The sequence below is a fragment of the Bos mutus genome, chromosome 9 (assembly GCF_027580195.1).
Source record: "Bos mutus isolate GX-2022 chromosome 9, NWIPB_WYAK_1.1, whole genome shotgun sequence".
NCBI classification, from domain to species: domain Eukaryota; kingdom Metazoa; phylum Chordata; class Mammalia; order Artiodactyla; family Bovidae; genus Bos; species Bos mutus.
Window position 1 is genome coordinate 39,583,025 of NC_091625.1, and position 17,606 is coordinate 39,600,630.

The 17,606-nt window shown below is 39.2% G+C and overlaps 1 protein-coding gene across 4 annotated transcripts in view; it reads left to right on the top strand.

Moving 5' to 3' along the window:
* The first annotated feature begins 385 nt into the window (after positions 1–385).
* CDK19 (cyclin dependent kinase 19) overlaps positions 386–17,606 on the top strand; it is a 169,944-nt gene continuing 152,723 nt past the window's right edge. Inside the window, exon 1 of one of the 4 annotated variants that reach the window (XM_070376467.1) lies at positions 386–747. In XM_070376467.1, the coding sequence (XP_070232568.1) occupies positions 620–747 (128 nt within the window). In that variant the 5' untranslated portion in view covers positions 386–619. The remainder of the gene's footprint in view (positions 748–17,606) is intronic. The other 3 variants (XM_005890225.3, XM_070376468.1, XM_070376466.1) reach the window with 3 other exon arrangements.

Below are 17,606 nucleotides of genomic sequence, written 5' to 3' on the forward strand. Positions count from 1 at the left end.
TTTCCTTACATCAGAACAAGGGCCTTCTTTCCACCAGCTCCCACAGATTCGCAGAAACCACACTTCAACTTTGCGCTTTCTACCTTCTCAGGAACTGGCAGTCCAGCGCTACCTGAGGTGGGGCGACCTTAGTGCGCAGGCGTACATGCCTCCTGGAGGCGGGGCTATAGCGACCCATGTCAGCATGGGAGTTGTATTTCTTTCGGCCGCAAAACTCAATTATCTCGGAGGCAAAAGGAACTACATTTCCCGGGAGTCTCCGTGACTGCGGGGCGGGCGGGCTGATTCGTTAATGAGCTCGAGGAAGCCGCGGCGCGGCCCACCAGGTTCCAAAACAAGGAAATGAAGGGGGGAGGCGGGACTGGGGGTGCCTGCGGGAGCTGCCGCCGCCGCCGCCGCCGCCGCGGAGGAGGAGGAGGTGGAGGAGGTGGCTGCAGCGGCCGCCGAGAAGTCCCTTGCTGAAGGCAAATCGCAGGGCGGCGGGCGGCGCGCGCGCGCGCGCGCCCGAGAGGTGGCTGTTGGAGAAGTGGAGCGGCGGTCGCGGGGGGAGGAGGAGGAGGAGGAGGGACTGAGCGGCGGCGGCCCCCGCGTCCCGGTGCCTCTATGGGGAAAGCAGACAATGGATTATGATTTCAAGGCGAAGCTGGCGGCGGAGCGGGAGCGGGTGGAGGATTTGTTTGAGTACGAAGGGTGCAAAGTGGGACGCGGCACCTACGGGCACGTCTACAAGGCGAGGCGAAAAGATGGGTAAGAGCAGGGGCGGGGGGAGAAGGCTTGCTCGGGTCCTCGCCCAGCCCGCGACCTCGCGGGATGGGTGGGTCGAAGCCCAGTCGGGCCGTGCCCGGGCTGGGGGCGAGGCGGAGGTGGTCTCGGGGCTGCGTCCCGGGGCAGACTCTCAGGAACGCGGGTTCTGCCAGACCCCAGCGTCGCGCCCGTCGAACTCCCGCGGCGCAGCGTGGTTGGGGGGCGTAGGTCTGGTCCCGAAGGGCGCTCTCCGCGTGCCAGGAGCTGGCGGCGGGAGTCGAGTTGGGACCTCGGTTGGAGGTGGAGTTTGGGGCGGGGGGGATGTCTGGTCTCCAGGGGAGACGCGGAGGGCTGGGAGAGCTCCGCCGAGGAGTTGCCGCTCCGGCCCTGGGCTGCTGGTGACGGTCGTGGTGGAACTTCCAATCGGCTGAGCGCCTCCCGGGGGCGGCGGTTTGAAACCTCGCGGAGGAGTCTGTCGGGCCGCCCAGAGCGCCTGGGTCCTCGCCAGCCTCATCAGTGTGAGCCGTTGGGCACCTTGGCCCTGGGGGCTAGCCAGCCCGCTGGTCCCTCGGCGCGGTCCCTTCTGTCCCTGTCGTGTGCCTGGCGGCCACTTCTTCACGCCGCTTCGCCAGGCTGCGAGTTCTCTTTCTCCGATTCTCAATTTCCAGTTCCGCGCCTTCCCCTCGAATGTAGGACCTTCTGAGAGAGGAACCGCGTTTTACTGGCAGAACTTCCGAGTTGGTTCTTGTACCTCATTTCGCCGCACCTTGGGTATTCTTACGTACTCCACTGCATCCTCTGCCAGAAGACTGCGTGCTGAGGTTTATCGGGCACCTAGATTATCCAGAACGGAATTCGAGTGACACAGTGCTGGGCCTGAATCTTTGTTTTCGTGGCCTGAGATAATTTTAGGGACCCCTTAGTAAGCTCTTACTGATTGTTCTCTTAGGAGAAGAGCTGGACGTTGTATTGAAAAACGCCTGTCCTTAGTCCTGGAGGGCACGAGGCTCGTACTCCAGGACAGGTGGAACCAGTTCCCTGCCTGAGAAGCGTGGGTTAAGTCAGTCATCACCTGAGAGCCCATCCTGGCAGGAATTCCCCTTCCCCAGAGTTAGGGAGCCCAGGAACATCTGCCTATCCCGCTTAAACTTTAAAGACGGTCAAACTATGTGGAAGAGAGTTTTTAGGATCGTAGCGAAACATTTCTGAATGAACTGATTATCAGCCATAACGAAGATGGAAAGATCTGAAGTCCTACTTATCGTTCTGCGCACGCTTTTGTAATTGACATGGCTGATCGATGGACTCAAGGATCAAAGTAGTAGTAGTATGTGGGTGGGTGTGTGCGCGCTTGCTTACTTGCTGATTTCATACGGGGAAGGAGCAAGCACAGCTTTATAAACTTTTATCATGAAGGATGGTGAAAACTACAAGGTACTTTGCAAGCGTAAAGGATTGTTATTATTGCAAATAACTTTTTTCTCTTGTTATAGCTGAATGGGCCCCAGAGTATTTAGTTGTTTGTAAACTTTTCTCATAATTCCTTTAGTTAATTGCCAGGTGTCCTTGAATTAATATCTTGGAGTGCGAAATACTATAATTGTATTTTGTTTTTTGGAATATTTATGCTGCTTGTTATACTGGTGTTCCTGTGGGAGTCTTAGCAGATATATTTGGGGAAAGAACATCTAGCTTTTCTGTTTGGACGATAGTGTTACAAGACAAATCAGAGGTGGTGTTTTTCATATTCCTCATGCTAACTTCTAATATATTTGAACTGGAATTTTTAAAATGTATTTTAATTTTGTTGTTAAAAAAGATTAAAAAATTTTTTAAGCAGGCAACTTTTGAAAAAAGTTAAAATTCTGCTTCTGAATTGTATTTGAATAGCACAGGCTACAACACCGAATAGATTATTTAATTCCTGCTTCTATTCTTTTTGAATATTTTCCCCTCTAATAAAATTTTTGATTTGAATACACTTCCTTCTTGAGTGATATTTGATTAGAATTAATAAAGCCTCTTTGGTAGAGTAAGATCAGTTGGTGTGTCTTCAAAATATTATACTTAAAACTGTTAGGATCTGAAAGCATTAGTTTAAATAAAAATTACATGTAAGAAAAATCAATATAAAGACTTTTTTCTTAGACAAAGAGTCTAGTTGAAATTTGAGGCTTTATAGTGAACACCCACATCTCTTGTGGCTTGGTAGCAAGATTAGTTCTGTGTTCATTGATACCAGCTGATTTGAAAGAACAGAAAGTTTTTAGTGATGACTCTAAACTGATACAGATTTGCATCCTAAAGCATTTTACACTCTGATCATGGTAAATTACAGTGTAGCTCTTTCCAGAACTTATTTTGGTTAACTCAGAAGTATAATGCTATTTTAGGGAGCAAGAGAGAAATCACATGAGTACCTTAAAGAGGAACTATTCTGGTGTATATAATGTAGCATATAGGCAAAAAATTGTTCAGGTCTCTAGAAGAAACACTAGAAGAAGTAACATTCATTAGAAAAGCTTCTGGTTATAGTTCAATAGTAGAGTTTACAAAACCATAGAATGTTATTTCCTTTGAAACATGACTTTAACTTAGGCCCTGTTAATTATGCTACATAAATTTGTAACAGAATGGAGATGCAAGATTTACAACTGGGTTTTTCACGTTTAATAAAAATGAGATTTGTTTCATCTTTTTGTTCTGAAGGAAGGGGATTTTTTTTGACTCTTTGACTCAACTTTTTTTTTTTTTAATCAGTCATAAAAGTTATTCTTGAAGAGAAACTAGACTATTTCTAGACTTTATGAGCAAGAATTTGTAGTACAGTTTTTTTTTCAACATTAAGAAAAACTCATAACAGTATGGTTACAAATCTCAAGACCACATTTATCACATTTGAAACACTTCTTGTTTTCTTTGATAAAGGAATATTGTTAAAAATGTTCTTTTGTAAGAGATTCAGGCAAATACAGTTCCATACTAGCGTTATGTCTGAAAACTGTTATACCCAACAATAATACCATTCAACTTTGCAGACATTCATTTAGCTCTTTGAAACCACTCCAATAAAAGAATGCTCCTTTTTGGGGATATTTTGAAATACAGTAATTGAAAGTGAAATGGCTGACAGAGCCATCTTACAGAGTTTCAGTTTTGCCTAAGGGTTTCAGATGAGAAGTAGTTGGTAACTACATGTCTTAATGTCTGTCATGAAATCCTTCACAATAAATGTAATCAGTCCATGTAGATACATTTAGGTAAATGATAGGTACAATAGTGTCTGCCTATTTTTGATGGGTTTTTCACATTAGTTTGTAGTTAATATAGGGGATAGTATTTGCGTTTTTGGAGACCTCCCAAAGATTTAAGATACGTTATTAACGATCATAATATTTTAGAACTTTCAAAGATTTTAGGTAATCTAGTCTAATTTCTTTTTACAAATGAGAAAACCAAAGTTTTAAGAGATTGTCATGCCCATAGTTTTGGCAAAGACAAGCCTATATTCCTGGTTTCTTGAATCTGAGTTCCTGCATTTTCTAATGTGTTTTCCCTCCTAATACCTTGGGAGAAAAAGTGAAGAAGACCATATTGCTTCCAGTTTTGACTATCTTTTTGTGTAAACTTGCCATGCAAAAGATAGTACATCTATATTGAAAAAATATGGACAAGGGAAAGTGTCCCATATGAGGGGCATTTTAAAAAAGTAGACGTTCAGGCCAGTAGATACTGCCTCATGTAGTTGCTTCTCTTCATCTGGTTTCTCTTCATCTTCACTATCATCGGCTTTGACCATCATCTCTGATTTGCACGATAGCCGAACTGGTCTCTGCCATTAGTCTTTTCTCACTGTAGTCCTAGATCCAAGTTGCTGCCAGTGTTACTTTCCTACGAAATAAAATCAATCATGTCGTATCTCTTCTTGGAAAACTGTACATTCTCTGTGGCTCATCTGGTTCCATCAGATCTTAATTCCCTAGTTTGGCATGTAAAAACCGTTTGCATTTGGATCCTAAAGTCTTTAGTCTTTACAGCCTTTATGCCTGCCACCACCTCCCTCCTCTTTCAGTGTGTTCAAGCCATATGCTTCTGTAGCATTCAACTGCTCATATTTTTCTAGGATTTGCTAAGTCCTTTTCATGTCTCATTTTGTTTTTTCTATACTCAAGCCAAAATGGTGTTGCTCTGTGATTTCTCTCTTCTCTTTCCCCCTCACACAAACCTGGGAAACTCCTGCTCACAGTTCAGTACCCAATTCAAATAGCTTTTCTTTAGAAGTCTTCCTTAGTCACCCAGTGTACTCATCTGTGTTTCTGCCCCTCTTGTTCTTGTATGTATAATATCACTGTGATATTAATCTGTTCTGTAAACTGTTAGGTACAAATGGGTCATTGTCATCCTCCTGTCCCCACCTTGCATAGGGTAGAGCATGTAAGAACGCTCAAAAATTGCATTAAAATTTAAAAAATGCCCTAAATTGGAAAAAATATATATTTTTTCTTTTCAGGTAAACATACTTAACCTATGTTTTCAGTATTTGTTTTGAAAGCCTGAAATATAGTGATATTACATGAGATAAGCAGTTCAATGTAAATATTTCTATAGCATTAACTAGGTCCAGTGTAATTTTTTTCTCAAAGAAATTATATACTGTTTTTCAAGATAGTCCAAACATTTCTTTTAATAGATTGATAAGTAATGTGGGTAATTTTTGAATTATTGAACATTTTTCCCCCTCTTAGGCCACCTCTTCTAAAATTGCTAACTGTAGGAATCTGTCTTCTGTGCTTTTACTATCGGTTTTATAGAGAAGCTTAGAAAATGTCAGCATTCAGACATTTTAGGAAATTTTTTGATATGGATTCATGTTAAAAAATTAAGTACCTTTAGCACTTAGCAAATAAGGTGACCACGAGCTTGTTTAATTGGTTCTTCATTTGTGCACTTCAGGCCTTCAAAACTTTGTTTTTGAGGCCCAGAGGGAATACTCTTTTCAATGAAATTTGATTGTCCAGAGCAGTGGTTGACAAACTTTTCCTTTAAAGAGGCAGAAACTAAATATTTAGGTTTTGTGGACCAGACCATCTATGTCAAAATTACTTGAATCTAACATTGTAGTGCCAAAGTATCCACAGACAATGTATAAATGAACACAAATTAAAATGTCTGTGTTCCAGTAGGAAAAAAACCAGGTAGTGGGCTGTATTTGGCCCACAGGCTATAATTTGGCACCCCTTAGTCTAGAACAGTGATGTCCAATAGGATTTTCTGCAGTGATGAAAATGCATCTGTGCTGTCCAGTAAGGCAGCCGCTAGCCACACGTGGCTCAAGAAAGGTGGTTAGTGTGACCAAGAGACTGGCCAGTAGCAATGATACTGGACTTAGCAGGAAAGAAACTTGAGTTTTTTTTTTTTTGAGCAGGTGGCTTAGCAACAGTTCTTAAATCCATGAAGTGACCTTTCTATGAAAATGAGTGACAGTGTGAACAAATGAAATCAGAAGGTTTGGGTCTTTTCTTTCAAGATAGTAGAAGAAAATTTGAGGCTGAAATAATTTGATAAAGCAAACAAGTACTTGAACTGAAAAGCTTTCAATTTATGAGTGGAATCAAGGATAGTTGATTACTTTTAAAACAAGTGTTTCATTAAAAAAAGTGTATGTATTTAGTAGTAAATGCACACGCATAAAAAAGATTATACAATCTGGTTGCCACCCTTTATATTTTACCAAATCGCTGTAATTTGTGTACGTTCAATGAGTTTGTTCCAAGCCAAAAAAAATAACGTTTGCACGATGTATTGGAAGTTTTCCTTTTCCCAGTCACCCTTTTCCCTTTCTCAAGGCAGCCATTCTTGGTTTTCCTTTTTAGAGAAATTTTCTTGGGAGTATGTGTGTTTAATAAGTTGTAGTGTGCTTTAAGTGGGATTTCCAGGTGGTTCAGTGGATATCAGTATGGATGAATTAAGAATTTTTAGTTTTGTATACTGTATTTTGAACTGGATATGCTGGATCAAAAATTAATATATGATGTTAAATTATATTTGTTTTTTTCAGAATTCTCAAGTAGTGTAGTGAAAGTTGGACATCAATATAGAAAGCTTGAAGGGAATATATTACAATTTGGAATTTTCTTGGTGGTAAATGTCTAAGAGTATTTGACTAATGTGTTTTTAAAGATCCACTTATTTCTTTACTTGTGATACTGTGAGTATATAGTTTTGTGCAGCGTTGGATTCCAAAATAAAGGTACACAGTCTTTGCTTTTTTCAAAGAGCATTATAACATTTTGAATTACCAACGTGAGTATTTCTTTAAAAACAGGTAGTTTTTAAGGTCTAGAACCATAAAGAGGTAGCTGAGAGAACTATTTAAAGATTTTTGTCCGTTTATAAATAGCAGATAGTCCAACACTTCCTGTAATAGCCATTTTGAGCATGCATTGTGCAGGATAAAAGAGAGTCTCCAGAGAGAGGACAGGATGTAATTCAAGATACAAGTGTGGAGCAGTAGTTTTTTATTGAGGGTTTAGTTCTTATACAGAAGTGGGTAATGGATCACAGAGAAATAAAAACCTGTAAAGTTCTCAAACAATTTATGTCTCTATAAAATATCTTTAATTTCTAATAGAATAAGTCTTTCTAAGGGAAAAATATACCCTCCTTTATAGAGGTTTGAAACTTATGTATTTTCAATTTAAAGAGATTATTTCAGTGAGACTTTGGTAACTGATCAGTTACTAATATGAATATGATTAGGATATGACCATGTAGGCCAGCTAATTTTGTTGTGTTTTGTGACCACAGACCAAAGTCCTGTCATGGCAAACTATTTTACAGCTATTTATAGATATTTACATTTGAACAGAAAGGTAAGTCTGTGGCTGCTGGAAAAATAAGGTAAAACTTTCCTCATAGAGGGGTTAGTTGTATCTTTCTGTAGAAAAGTAATTTTTTATTATGATTGTTAAATAAATTCACTTGGTAAAAAACCTAAGCAGTTTGAGGCACAAACTGTGTTGCTTTTTACAAAAGTTAGTTTCCTTTTTCCGCTTTCCCTTTTACAATTATATTTGCATTTTAAGAGTCTTAGACACTGAGCGAGTCCTATTGTTTTGGATTATAGTGCAAATTAAAAAAATCTTTTTGACTTTCTTTTCTTCTGCATATATGTAATTTGAGCTTGTGTAACTTAGAAAACCAGAGTTCTATTAAGTTATTAATATTAAGTTCTATTAAGTAATTTCTCAGCAGTCTTTTCATATTTATAGTATGTTTGTATCAAAGTAGAAATATTTTTTTTGTGCTATTAAAATTTATCAAGTAATAATTGCAGACGAGTAAAAAACAACTCCCAACAATTTATTGCTATGTAAAATGAAGACTAAAAGCCTCCTTCTTACTGTCTACTCCCAGCCCCCTTGACTTCTCAGAGATAACCTGTATTGACTGTTTCTGTTTTAAGTTTTGCTGATGCTTCCCATTATAACTCTAAGAAACGTATGTATAATTCTGTCTTGATTTATCAATTTTAGGCAGTGTCTGTTGACTTTCCTAGAAAAGCTGGGCAATTTTGTGAGATTTCACTATCTCATCTTTTCTCTTTTTCCATCTCAAGCTTCAAATTTATTACCTTTGTTTAAAGATTTTTGTGAGTTCTTTTATGACTTTGAAGTGTAAACTTAGATGTCTTTAATTTTTTAGTTTGTCAACTTACATGTTATCTGTGATCTTCCTGATATGAATGTTAAGGAAAGTAACAAAATTTTTTCCTGCTCTTTTCCTCAGAGTCCTGGATTTTTAAAGTATAATTTTTATAACTATAAGTTATAAAGTTTTTAAGTTTTATAATTTTTATAACTTCCTAGTTGATCCACTGCTTTTTGTCAATGGGTTGATTTTTTAAAAGTGAACTCTGGAAACCACTCAACAGCTTTAAAATATTATGATTATGGAATTTATTGCTGAATTAATTAGCATACTGAGACCCATAGGGAGGGAAATGTGGACTTGTGTACCAAATAAGTGCTGCTTGCAACAATCTTCCAAGTATCAATGCCCAGTGGATCTTCTTCTTTTGCCCTTTCTTCAAGTCTTTTGGGTTGTACTCAGCTAGCAGTTTTTCTTTATATCCTGTGGTTGGTTTTTCCTGGATTGTCTTTTGTTGTTGTTGGTTAGCTGAAGATATCTTTTTAATTAGCTTTTTCATATAGGATGTGCAGATTTTTGAGTTCTTGCATATCAGATAATGTTTTTTTGTCCTCATACTTTATTGATTGTTGGGCTGAATATAGAATTCTATATTAAGAAAATTTCTTTTTCTTAGAACCCCAAACTAAGCTTCATGGCTTTTGGCATTTCTTGTTGCTCATGGGAAGTTTCTATATTAGAAACTTGGTTTTCTCCTCTCTCAGCGGTTTTCACTTATCCATGAATTCTAAAGTTTCACCAGAGTCTGTGTAGAATGTGTAGATCTTTTTTTTCCTTTCCATTTATCTAGCTTTGTTTCTTGTGTCTTTTACAGATTATTTTTTGAATAGATGATCTGTGAACATAGTTGAACTTCAGAAGTTAAAAAGTGGTATACGGTGGCTTTAGTTTCATCTTGCTACCTTCACTCCTTCATTGCCATTTTCCAATCCTGCTAGTTTCTTAAGGATCTTTTAAGTGGGCCTTTCTTTTCTTAGGTTTAGGGCAATTTTTATTTCCTGTTATTTAGTTCTTCTCCTTCTGTTTCCACTTTTGTTCTCTTCTTCAGATATGTTTATTAAGAAATGTTGACCTTTTATGCTCTTATCTTCCCTGTCTCTTAAATTCATTCTCAAAATTTTCAACTCCTCCTCTCTATAAGACATTTGAGAAGATTTACTTTATTTAATCTTCTAGATTACCAATTTGGTCCTCAGTTGGGGTTGCTATTCTTTTGTAAAAATTTTTATTTATTTATTTTTTGGCTGCACTGGGTCTTCATTGCTGCATGGGCTTTCTCTAGTTGTGGTGAGTGGTGGCTACTTTCTAGGTGCACTGCGCGAGCTTCTCGTTGTGGTGGTTTCTGTTGTGGAGCTCAGGCTCGGTGTGCGAGGGCTCAGTAGGGATCTCTGAAAGGCGAAAGGGACCAGTAGAAAGGTCAGTTAGCAAAGACTGACACTTTTTTTGGCCTCGCCACATGGCTTGTGAAATCTTAGTTCCCTGACCAGGGATTAAACCTGGGTCCTCAACAGAGAAAGCATGGAGTCCTAACCACTGAACAGCCAAATAATTCCCAAGAGGACCACTTTGAAGTCATGTGGTAGTAATTTCTCAGTAACATTCATCTGTTCTCTATCCAAGTTTCCATCTGTCCAGTCTTCATCTACCTATCTTTTAGCCATCTGTCCATTATCTCTTTTCACCTGTTTTCCACTTTTCTGGCTTTCCATTCATTTATCCATCCTTTACTGTTTATTGTTTGATTCCTTTCTATGAGCCAAGTATAATGCCATAGGTAATGAGGATACAAGAGTAAATGATATGTAATCTCTGCTGCAAAGACTGAAACTGGATATATTCACAATAATTTACTAATAGTTGATTGTTGGAATGAAATTTGGGTTGAGAGGAAGACATTTGAAAAGAGATGTGAGAGATGAGGGTTCAGTCCCTGGGTCGGGAAGATTCCCTGTTGGAGGGCATGGCAACCCACCCCAGTATTCTTGCCTGGAGAATCCCATGGACAGAGTAGCCTGGCAAGCTACAGTCAGTGGGGTCACAAGGAGTTGGACACGACTAAAGCAACTTAGCACACTGGGGAGAGAGCAAATTAGCCATGATGGCATGGTCAGGCTCTCTTGCCCCACTGCCTCTTGCTCTTGCCCCACGTTTTGTAAATGACTGTGTAACAGCTGAGATCCTTTACAGCACTGTGCATGCGTGTCTTGAGGTACTTGCTTGGTCACAGGCTACTTTGTGCTGTATACATACATGAGCTCCACCTAGAAAGTGGCGGCATTACTGCTGTGTCACAGCTGTGTCTGTTGGGTCAGCCACGAGAGGAGAGAATATAGCGTGTCTAGTGCTATGGCTGCTGTGTCAGCCAGGAGAGAGGTTGTGTCGTGTTAGGTTATGCTACGGTTGCTGCATCTGCCAGAAGAGAAAAACTTGTCTGCGGTTCCTACAGCTTGTCGAGTCTTCTTCCAGCCTCTTAGTTCGAGCCTTGCCTACCCTGGGTTCAGCAAACAGTGTGCACAGTGAGACACAGCAAGGCAGTTGGTGTCACGAACAGGATGAAGAGCGATACACATACATACTCTTAGATTATTTGAAAAGTATCTACGTATGTTTATTTTACTATGTATATACTATCTATTCTAAAGAATAAAACATTTAAGAAATAGAGTGTATATAACTTTTATTATTGGAAAAAGGCAAGTATCTTTTAAAAACAAAGCAGGTTTTATTTTCTTATAAGTCAACATGTTAACAGAAACCCCATATGTGTTCATTAAAGAACAGTTGAGGGGGGATACATTAGAAGTTTGGTATTAATATATACACGCTGCTGCTGCTGTCGCTTCAGTCATGTTCGACTCTGTGCAACCCCATAGATGGCAGCCCACCAGGCTCCCCCGTCCCTGGGATTCTCCAGGCAAGAACACTGGAGTGGGTTGCCATTTCCTTCTCCAATGCATGAAAGTGAAAAGTGAAAGTGAAGTCGCTCAGTCGTGTCCGACTCTTTACGACCCCATGGACTGTAGCCTACCAGGCTCCTCCGTTCATGGGATTTTCCAGGCAAGAGTACTGGAGTGGGGTGCCATTGCCTTCTCCGAATATATACAGGCTACTATATATATAAAATAGATAACTGACAGATACCTACTGTATAGAACAGGGAATCATATTGAGAAACTGATAATAATCTATAATGGAAAGGAATCCAAAAAAGAAAAAATATAAATTACTTTGCTGTTCACTTGAAACATTGTAAATTAACTATATTTTCATTTATTTGTTTATTTTTGGCTGCACTGGGTTTTCGACGCTGTGTGAGCTTTTCTCTAGTTGCAACACGCTGGGACTGCTCTCGAGTTGTGGTGCATGGGCTTCTCTTGCTGCAGAACTCAGGCTCTAGATGCATGGGTTAGTAGTTGTGGCTCACAGGCTCTAGAGCACAGGCTTGGTAGTTACAGTATGGGCTTAGCTGCCCCATGGCATGTGGAATCTTCCCCAACCAGGTGTACAGGTAATATAGATATACAGCCAAGTGATTCAGTAATACATATGTGCTTAGTCACTCAGTCGTGTCCAACTCTTTGCAATACCATGGACTGTAGCCCACCAGGCTCCTCTGTCCATGGGATTTTTCAGGCAAGAATACTGGAGTGGGTTGCCATGTCCTCCTCCTGGGGATCTTCCCTAGCCAGGGATTGAACCTGCATTTTCTGTGTCTCCTGCATTGCAGATGGATCCTTTACCCACTAGGCCATTAGCAGAGCCCCTCATTTATACATATATTCATTTTTAAGATTATTTTCTCATATAGATTATCACAGGATATTGGGTGAAGTTCCTTGTACTGTACAGTAGGTCCTTGTTGGTATTTGTCTTGTATATTGTAGTATGTTGGAGAAGGAAATGGCAACCCACTCACTCCAGTGTTCTTGCCTGGAGAATCCCATGGACAGAAGTGCCTGGCGGGCTCCAGTCCATGGGGTTGCAAAGAGTCAGACATGACTGAAGCAACTTAGCATGCATGCATGCATAGTAGTGTGTATGTGTTCATCCCAAGCTCCTGATTTATCTGTCCCTCCCTATCATGTTTCCCCATGGTAACTGTAGGTTTGTTTTCAATATCTATAAGTCTTCTTCTGTTTAGTAAATAAGTTCATTTACATTTTTTAAAAATTAGATTCTACATTTGAGTGGTATATATATTTGTCTTTCCCTGTCTGACTTCACTCAGTATGATAATTTCTAGGTCCATCCATGTTGCTTCAAGTGGCATTATTTCATTGTTTTTTATAGCTGAATAATATTATGTTGTATGTGTTACACCATATTTTCTTTATCCATTTGTCAGCCAGTGGAAACTTGGGTTGTTTCCATGACTTGGTTGTTGTAAAGAACACTGCAGTGAGCATGGCGGTACAGGATATTTCTTTGAGATAGTGATTTTGTTTCCTTTGGAGATATACCTAGAAGTGGGATTGTTGCATAATCTGGTAGTTCTGTTTTTAATTTTTAAAAAATTTACTTATTTTTGGCTGTGCTGGGTCTTTGTTGTCTCTAGTTCTGGCTAGCAGGGGTTACTCTCTAGTTGTGGTGCACGGGCTGCTCATTGTGGTGGCTTCTCTTGTTGCAGAGCACGGGCTCCAGGCCGTGTGGGCTTCAGTAGTTGTGGGTGCCAGGCTCTGGAGCACAGGCTTAATAGCTGTGGCCCATGGGCTTAATTGCTCCAGGGCATGTAGGGCATCTTCCTGGATCAGGGATTGAACCCTTGTCTCCTGTATTGGCAGGCAGGTTCTTGACCACTGAGCCACCAGGGAAACCCTGTTTTTAATTTTTGGAGAAACCTTCATACTGAAATTGTTAGGTAGGTATCTCTTTGGACCTGGCGGTGCCATGAACAAATTACTAAAATACCTAGAGCACTATGAATGAAGTTGGGATCCTCTGGCTTAAGGTATGATTAATGTTTATACATATTATCCAGTTTCCTTCAAAGACTTGATTTTGGGTGGATATCTGTGTTAGTCTGTCATGTGGCTATTTAATGCTTTAGTTAGCACTTTCTAATTATTGAACATTTAAGTTCTTTCCAGTATTTTGATAATATAAATAATAGTAATAGATGTTTCCATATATAAATCTTAGTCCATGTATCTGATTCTTTTTTTTTTTTTAAATAGAGTCAAAAGGCGTAAGTTGTTTTAAGGCTCTTAATACATTTATCTCTTTTTTTAATAGGGAAAGAGAACAAATACGTTGAGATGTTCCAAGGACCCTCTGAAAATCTCAAAGTTAGTTGGAGGTCAAAAATGCTTCATTTAGAATTCAGTTTCAGGGAATTTGTCGAAATATCAAAGGTTTTAAACACTTGACTAAAAATGATTCAGATCATTATGAAAATTATCCATTTAACGCAAGTGACAATTAAGGATTTTCAAAGGCAAATATAGAAGACCGCATAGTTCTGAGCAAAACTTTAATATCAAGAAGAATTAGGTTTGCTAATTAATCAAAGACATGTGATAAAGATAGTATGAGACAGAGGAAATTATCTTGATAAAACACAAAATTGTTACTTTCTAGACAGATTACTTAGAAAGGAAAAACCTTCATAGTAGTTTATCAAGAGTGACCCTTAGTACAATAAAACTTTGCCTTTTTAGCAAATGAAAGAAGATTAAGTTTTAGTTTTATGTAAGTAGAGTATTGGTATTAAAACTTATTTTAAAAACTCTTAGAATTACAGTTCAGTTTTTAGCCAGTTTGATCACACAAGATTCCTGGTCTCCCTCCCTGTCTCCCTCCTCACTTCCCTCTCTCTCTCTTCAACTTCTCTGTCCATAGTTTGTCCCTTATTTTCTTCTTTCCCGTACTGAAATAGCCATCTTTACTTGAGGACATTACCTTCTTCCCTCTTAACAAAAATACATCTCCATTACTCACGTGTTTTCTTTTTGAAAACACACATCCTACTTGCCTTGCATACAGAGATATTTCTCTTATTTCTAGTCATTTTGAATTATTTATATTTTTAATTCTTAAAAATTAAGGTTTTTAATTCTTAAAAATCTGATTTCTAGTTAAAATTAAGTAAATAGTTGTGAACTTTTACTGGCAAATTTGTGAATACATTTCATAATTTCTTAAGCATATTTCTCATATCAATGTGGCACAAAATATGTTTAATAGAAGACCCAAATATTTTTAGTTCCTTTGTGAAAGGATGTGTTCAGCAATTAATGTTTTAGTATTTTATTTTCTTTGGGAATGATCTAGATAGTCAATAAATAGCCATCATTTAACTTATCTCAGTATAACTTTAAGGTTTCAAGTAACCAAAAAAATTTTGAAAAGTATTTTTAAGTACACATACCATAAAAAAAAAGTATTTTTAAGTACACATACCATAAAGCACAATTATTATTGGAAAGTTTACTTATAAAGCTTATCTTAGATCTGTTTTATGTCTCTTGTTCTTAACAATTATGTTTAGATTACTCATGAGACTTGCGTAAGACATTAATAGCTAACCATTATCTTAAGTTGATAGATTCTTGTTGATTCTGTAACAGAGATAGCATGAACTTGACTTTTGTTAAATCTTGGTAGAGTAGATTTTATATTTCATGTTGATAACTCTAAGATCTTGCCTATATGAATTAAACCAACAAACACACTGGCTTTAAAAAATTTATTTATTTATTTATTTTTGGCTGTGCAGGGTCTTTGCTGCTGCTCAGGCTTTTCTCTAGTTGTGGAGAGAGGAAGCTACTCTCTAGTTATACGGGCTTTTCATTGCGGTGACTTCTCTTGTTGTGGAACACAGGCTCTAGGGTGCGTGGGCTCCCGGCCTCTGGAGCACAGGCTCATTATTGCCGCGCAGGGGCTTAGTAGCTCCCAGGCATGTAGGGTCTTCCTGGATCAGGGAGCCAACCCGTGTCTCCTGCATTGGCAGGTGGGTTCTTTATTACTGAGCCAGGGAAGCCCTGGACTGGCTTTTATTTACTAAAGATTTATCCTGGATCACATGAACTTGTGAAAAAAAAATGAGTTTTTGTATTTCTGACAGTATACTTGTTTTATATAGCACTTGTTTGTTTTTAAGCCAGCTAAATCTTTTCACAGATAAATTTTAGCAATATCATCTGAAGATAAGAAAATACCCCACACATAGACATTCATAAACATTTAGACTGCAAACAGACCTTACAGTTTCTGTTCCAGCATTTTAGCTATGAGATAGGTATGATAATGCAAAAATAGAAATTAGTAAAAGAACGGTTGGGTCCATGTTTTGTTTCTGGTAGATGGAATGAATTCAGGGTACCTACTCAGAAGCTTACACTTTTTACTAACATGGACACAGTTTTTCATTCGCCTGGTTTTCAGATAGCCTTTCATTCCTCTTTTTTTCTTTACTTTTGGTAAGAACTACCTCTTTGAAGTTTCGTTTCAAAGACAGGACCTTCAGTTTCTAGAGAAAACCAGGTAGAACATCTGTATCTCAAAAGCGCAGAGAAAGAATGAAAGTTCCTCCTAAATGGACTTTTGGTTCCTAAGGGGAATTTTAATAATAAACTACAAGCTTCCTGATGAAGGTGAAAGAAGAGAGTGAAAAAGCTGGCTTAAAGCTCAACATTCAAAAAACTAAGATGGCATCTGGTCCCTTCACTTTATGGCAAATGGATGGGGAAAGAATGGAAACAGTGACAGATTTTATTTTCTTGGGCTCCAAAATCACCGCGGATTGTGCCTGAAGCCTTGCAATTAAAAGATGCTTGCTCCTTGGAAAAAAAGCAATGACAAACCTAGACAGCATGTTAAAAACCAGAGACATCACTTTGCTGATAAAGGTCTGTCTAGTCAAAGCAATGGTTTTTCCAGTAGTTGTGTATGGATATGAGAGTTGGACCATAAAGAAGGCTGAGCACTGAAGAATTAATGCTTTTGAACTGTGGTGTTGGGGAAGACTCTTGAGAATCTCTTGGACAGCAAGATCAAACCAGTCAATCCTAAAGGAAATCAACCTGAATATTCATTGGAAAGACAGATGTTGAAGTTGAAGCTCTTAATACTTTGGCCACCTTATGCGAAGAGCCGACTCATTTGAAAAACCTCTGATATTGGGAAAGATTGAAGGCAGGAGGAGAAGGGATGACAGAGAATGAGATGGTTGGATGGCATCACTGAGTCAATAGACATGAGTTTGAGCAAACTTCAGGAGATAGTGAAGGACAGGGAAGCCTGACATGTTGCAGTCCATGGGGTTGCAAAGAGTCAGACACTATTGAGTGATTGAACAGCAAAAGTCTTTTTAGATGAATAGGGGAGGTTTGGAGATTTGAAAAAAGATAGACTTTGAATTTCTTCTTGAGCTGCATTTTCTGTTCTTATAAAGACTCAATTTATAAGATGAGGACAGTTACTTTTTAATTCCTTGAAGAGTTAAAGAGAGAAAAAGAAGTTGCTCAGTCATGTCCGACTCTTTGCAACCCCATGGACTGTAGCCCACCAGGCTTCTCCAACCGTGGAATTTTCTAGGCAAAAGTACTGGAGTGGGTTTCCATTTCCTTCTCCAGGGGATCTTCCCGACCCAGGGATCAAACCCCGGTCTCCCGCATTGCGGGCAGATGCTTGAAGAGTTAAATTGCAACCAAAATGACTTCAAAGAGCTGATCTATCCATCCGTCTGGCTTTTCAATTTGCTTCCTTTTGTCAGAGAGAAGATCTTCAACTGAGATAGCAATCAGAAGATTCCTGTGTTCTAGATCTAAGCCTGTTTGTCTTTGGAATATTTCCTACCTCTCTGGGTCCATAGTTGCGTTTCATATCAGCTTAGGGGAGAAGGCCTAAAGTAAAGTTTCTGTCAGGCTTTGAGTATCAGCTTACAGTTTGGCCAACTTCTGACCAGAGAGCTACTTAAAAAAAAAGTCCTTTCAAATGTCTTACGTGGTTTCAGTCGAGACAAACAGTAAATATTCCTGGCAGTGTTGGATAACCCCTTAGACTCGAGGCATCTCCAAAGATGGTGCAAAATACACTATCTTCTCAAGACCCTGAGTCACTCCCAAAGGTAGCCAGAAGAACGAACGAAAGACTTATACAATCCTCAGGACCCAGAAAGACATACAAGAAGGCAATAACTGTCTCTAGGAGAG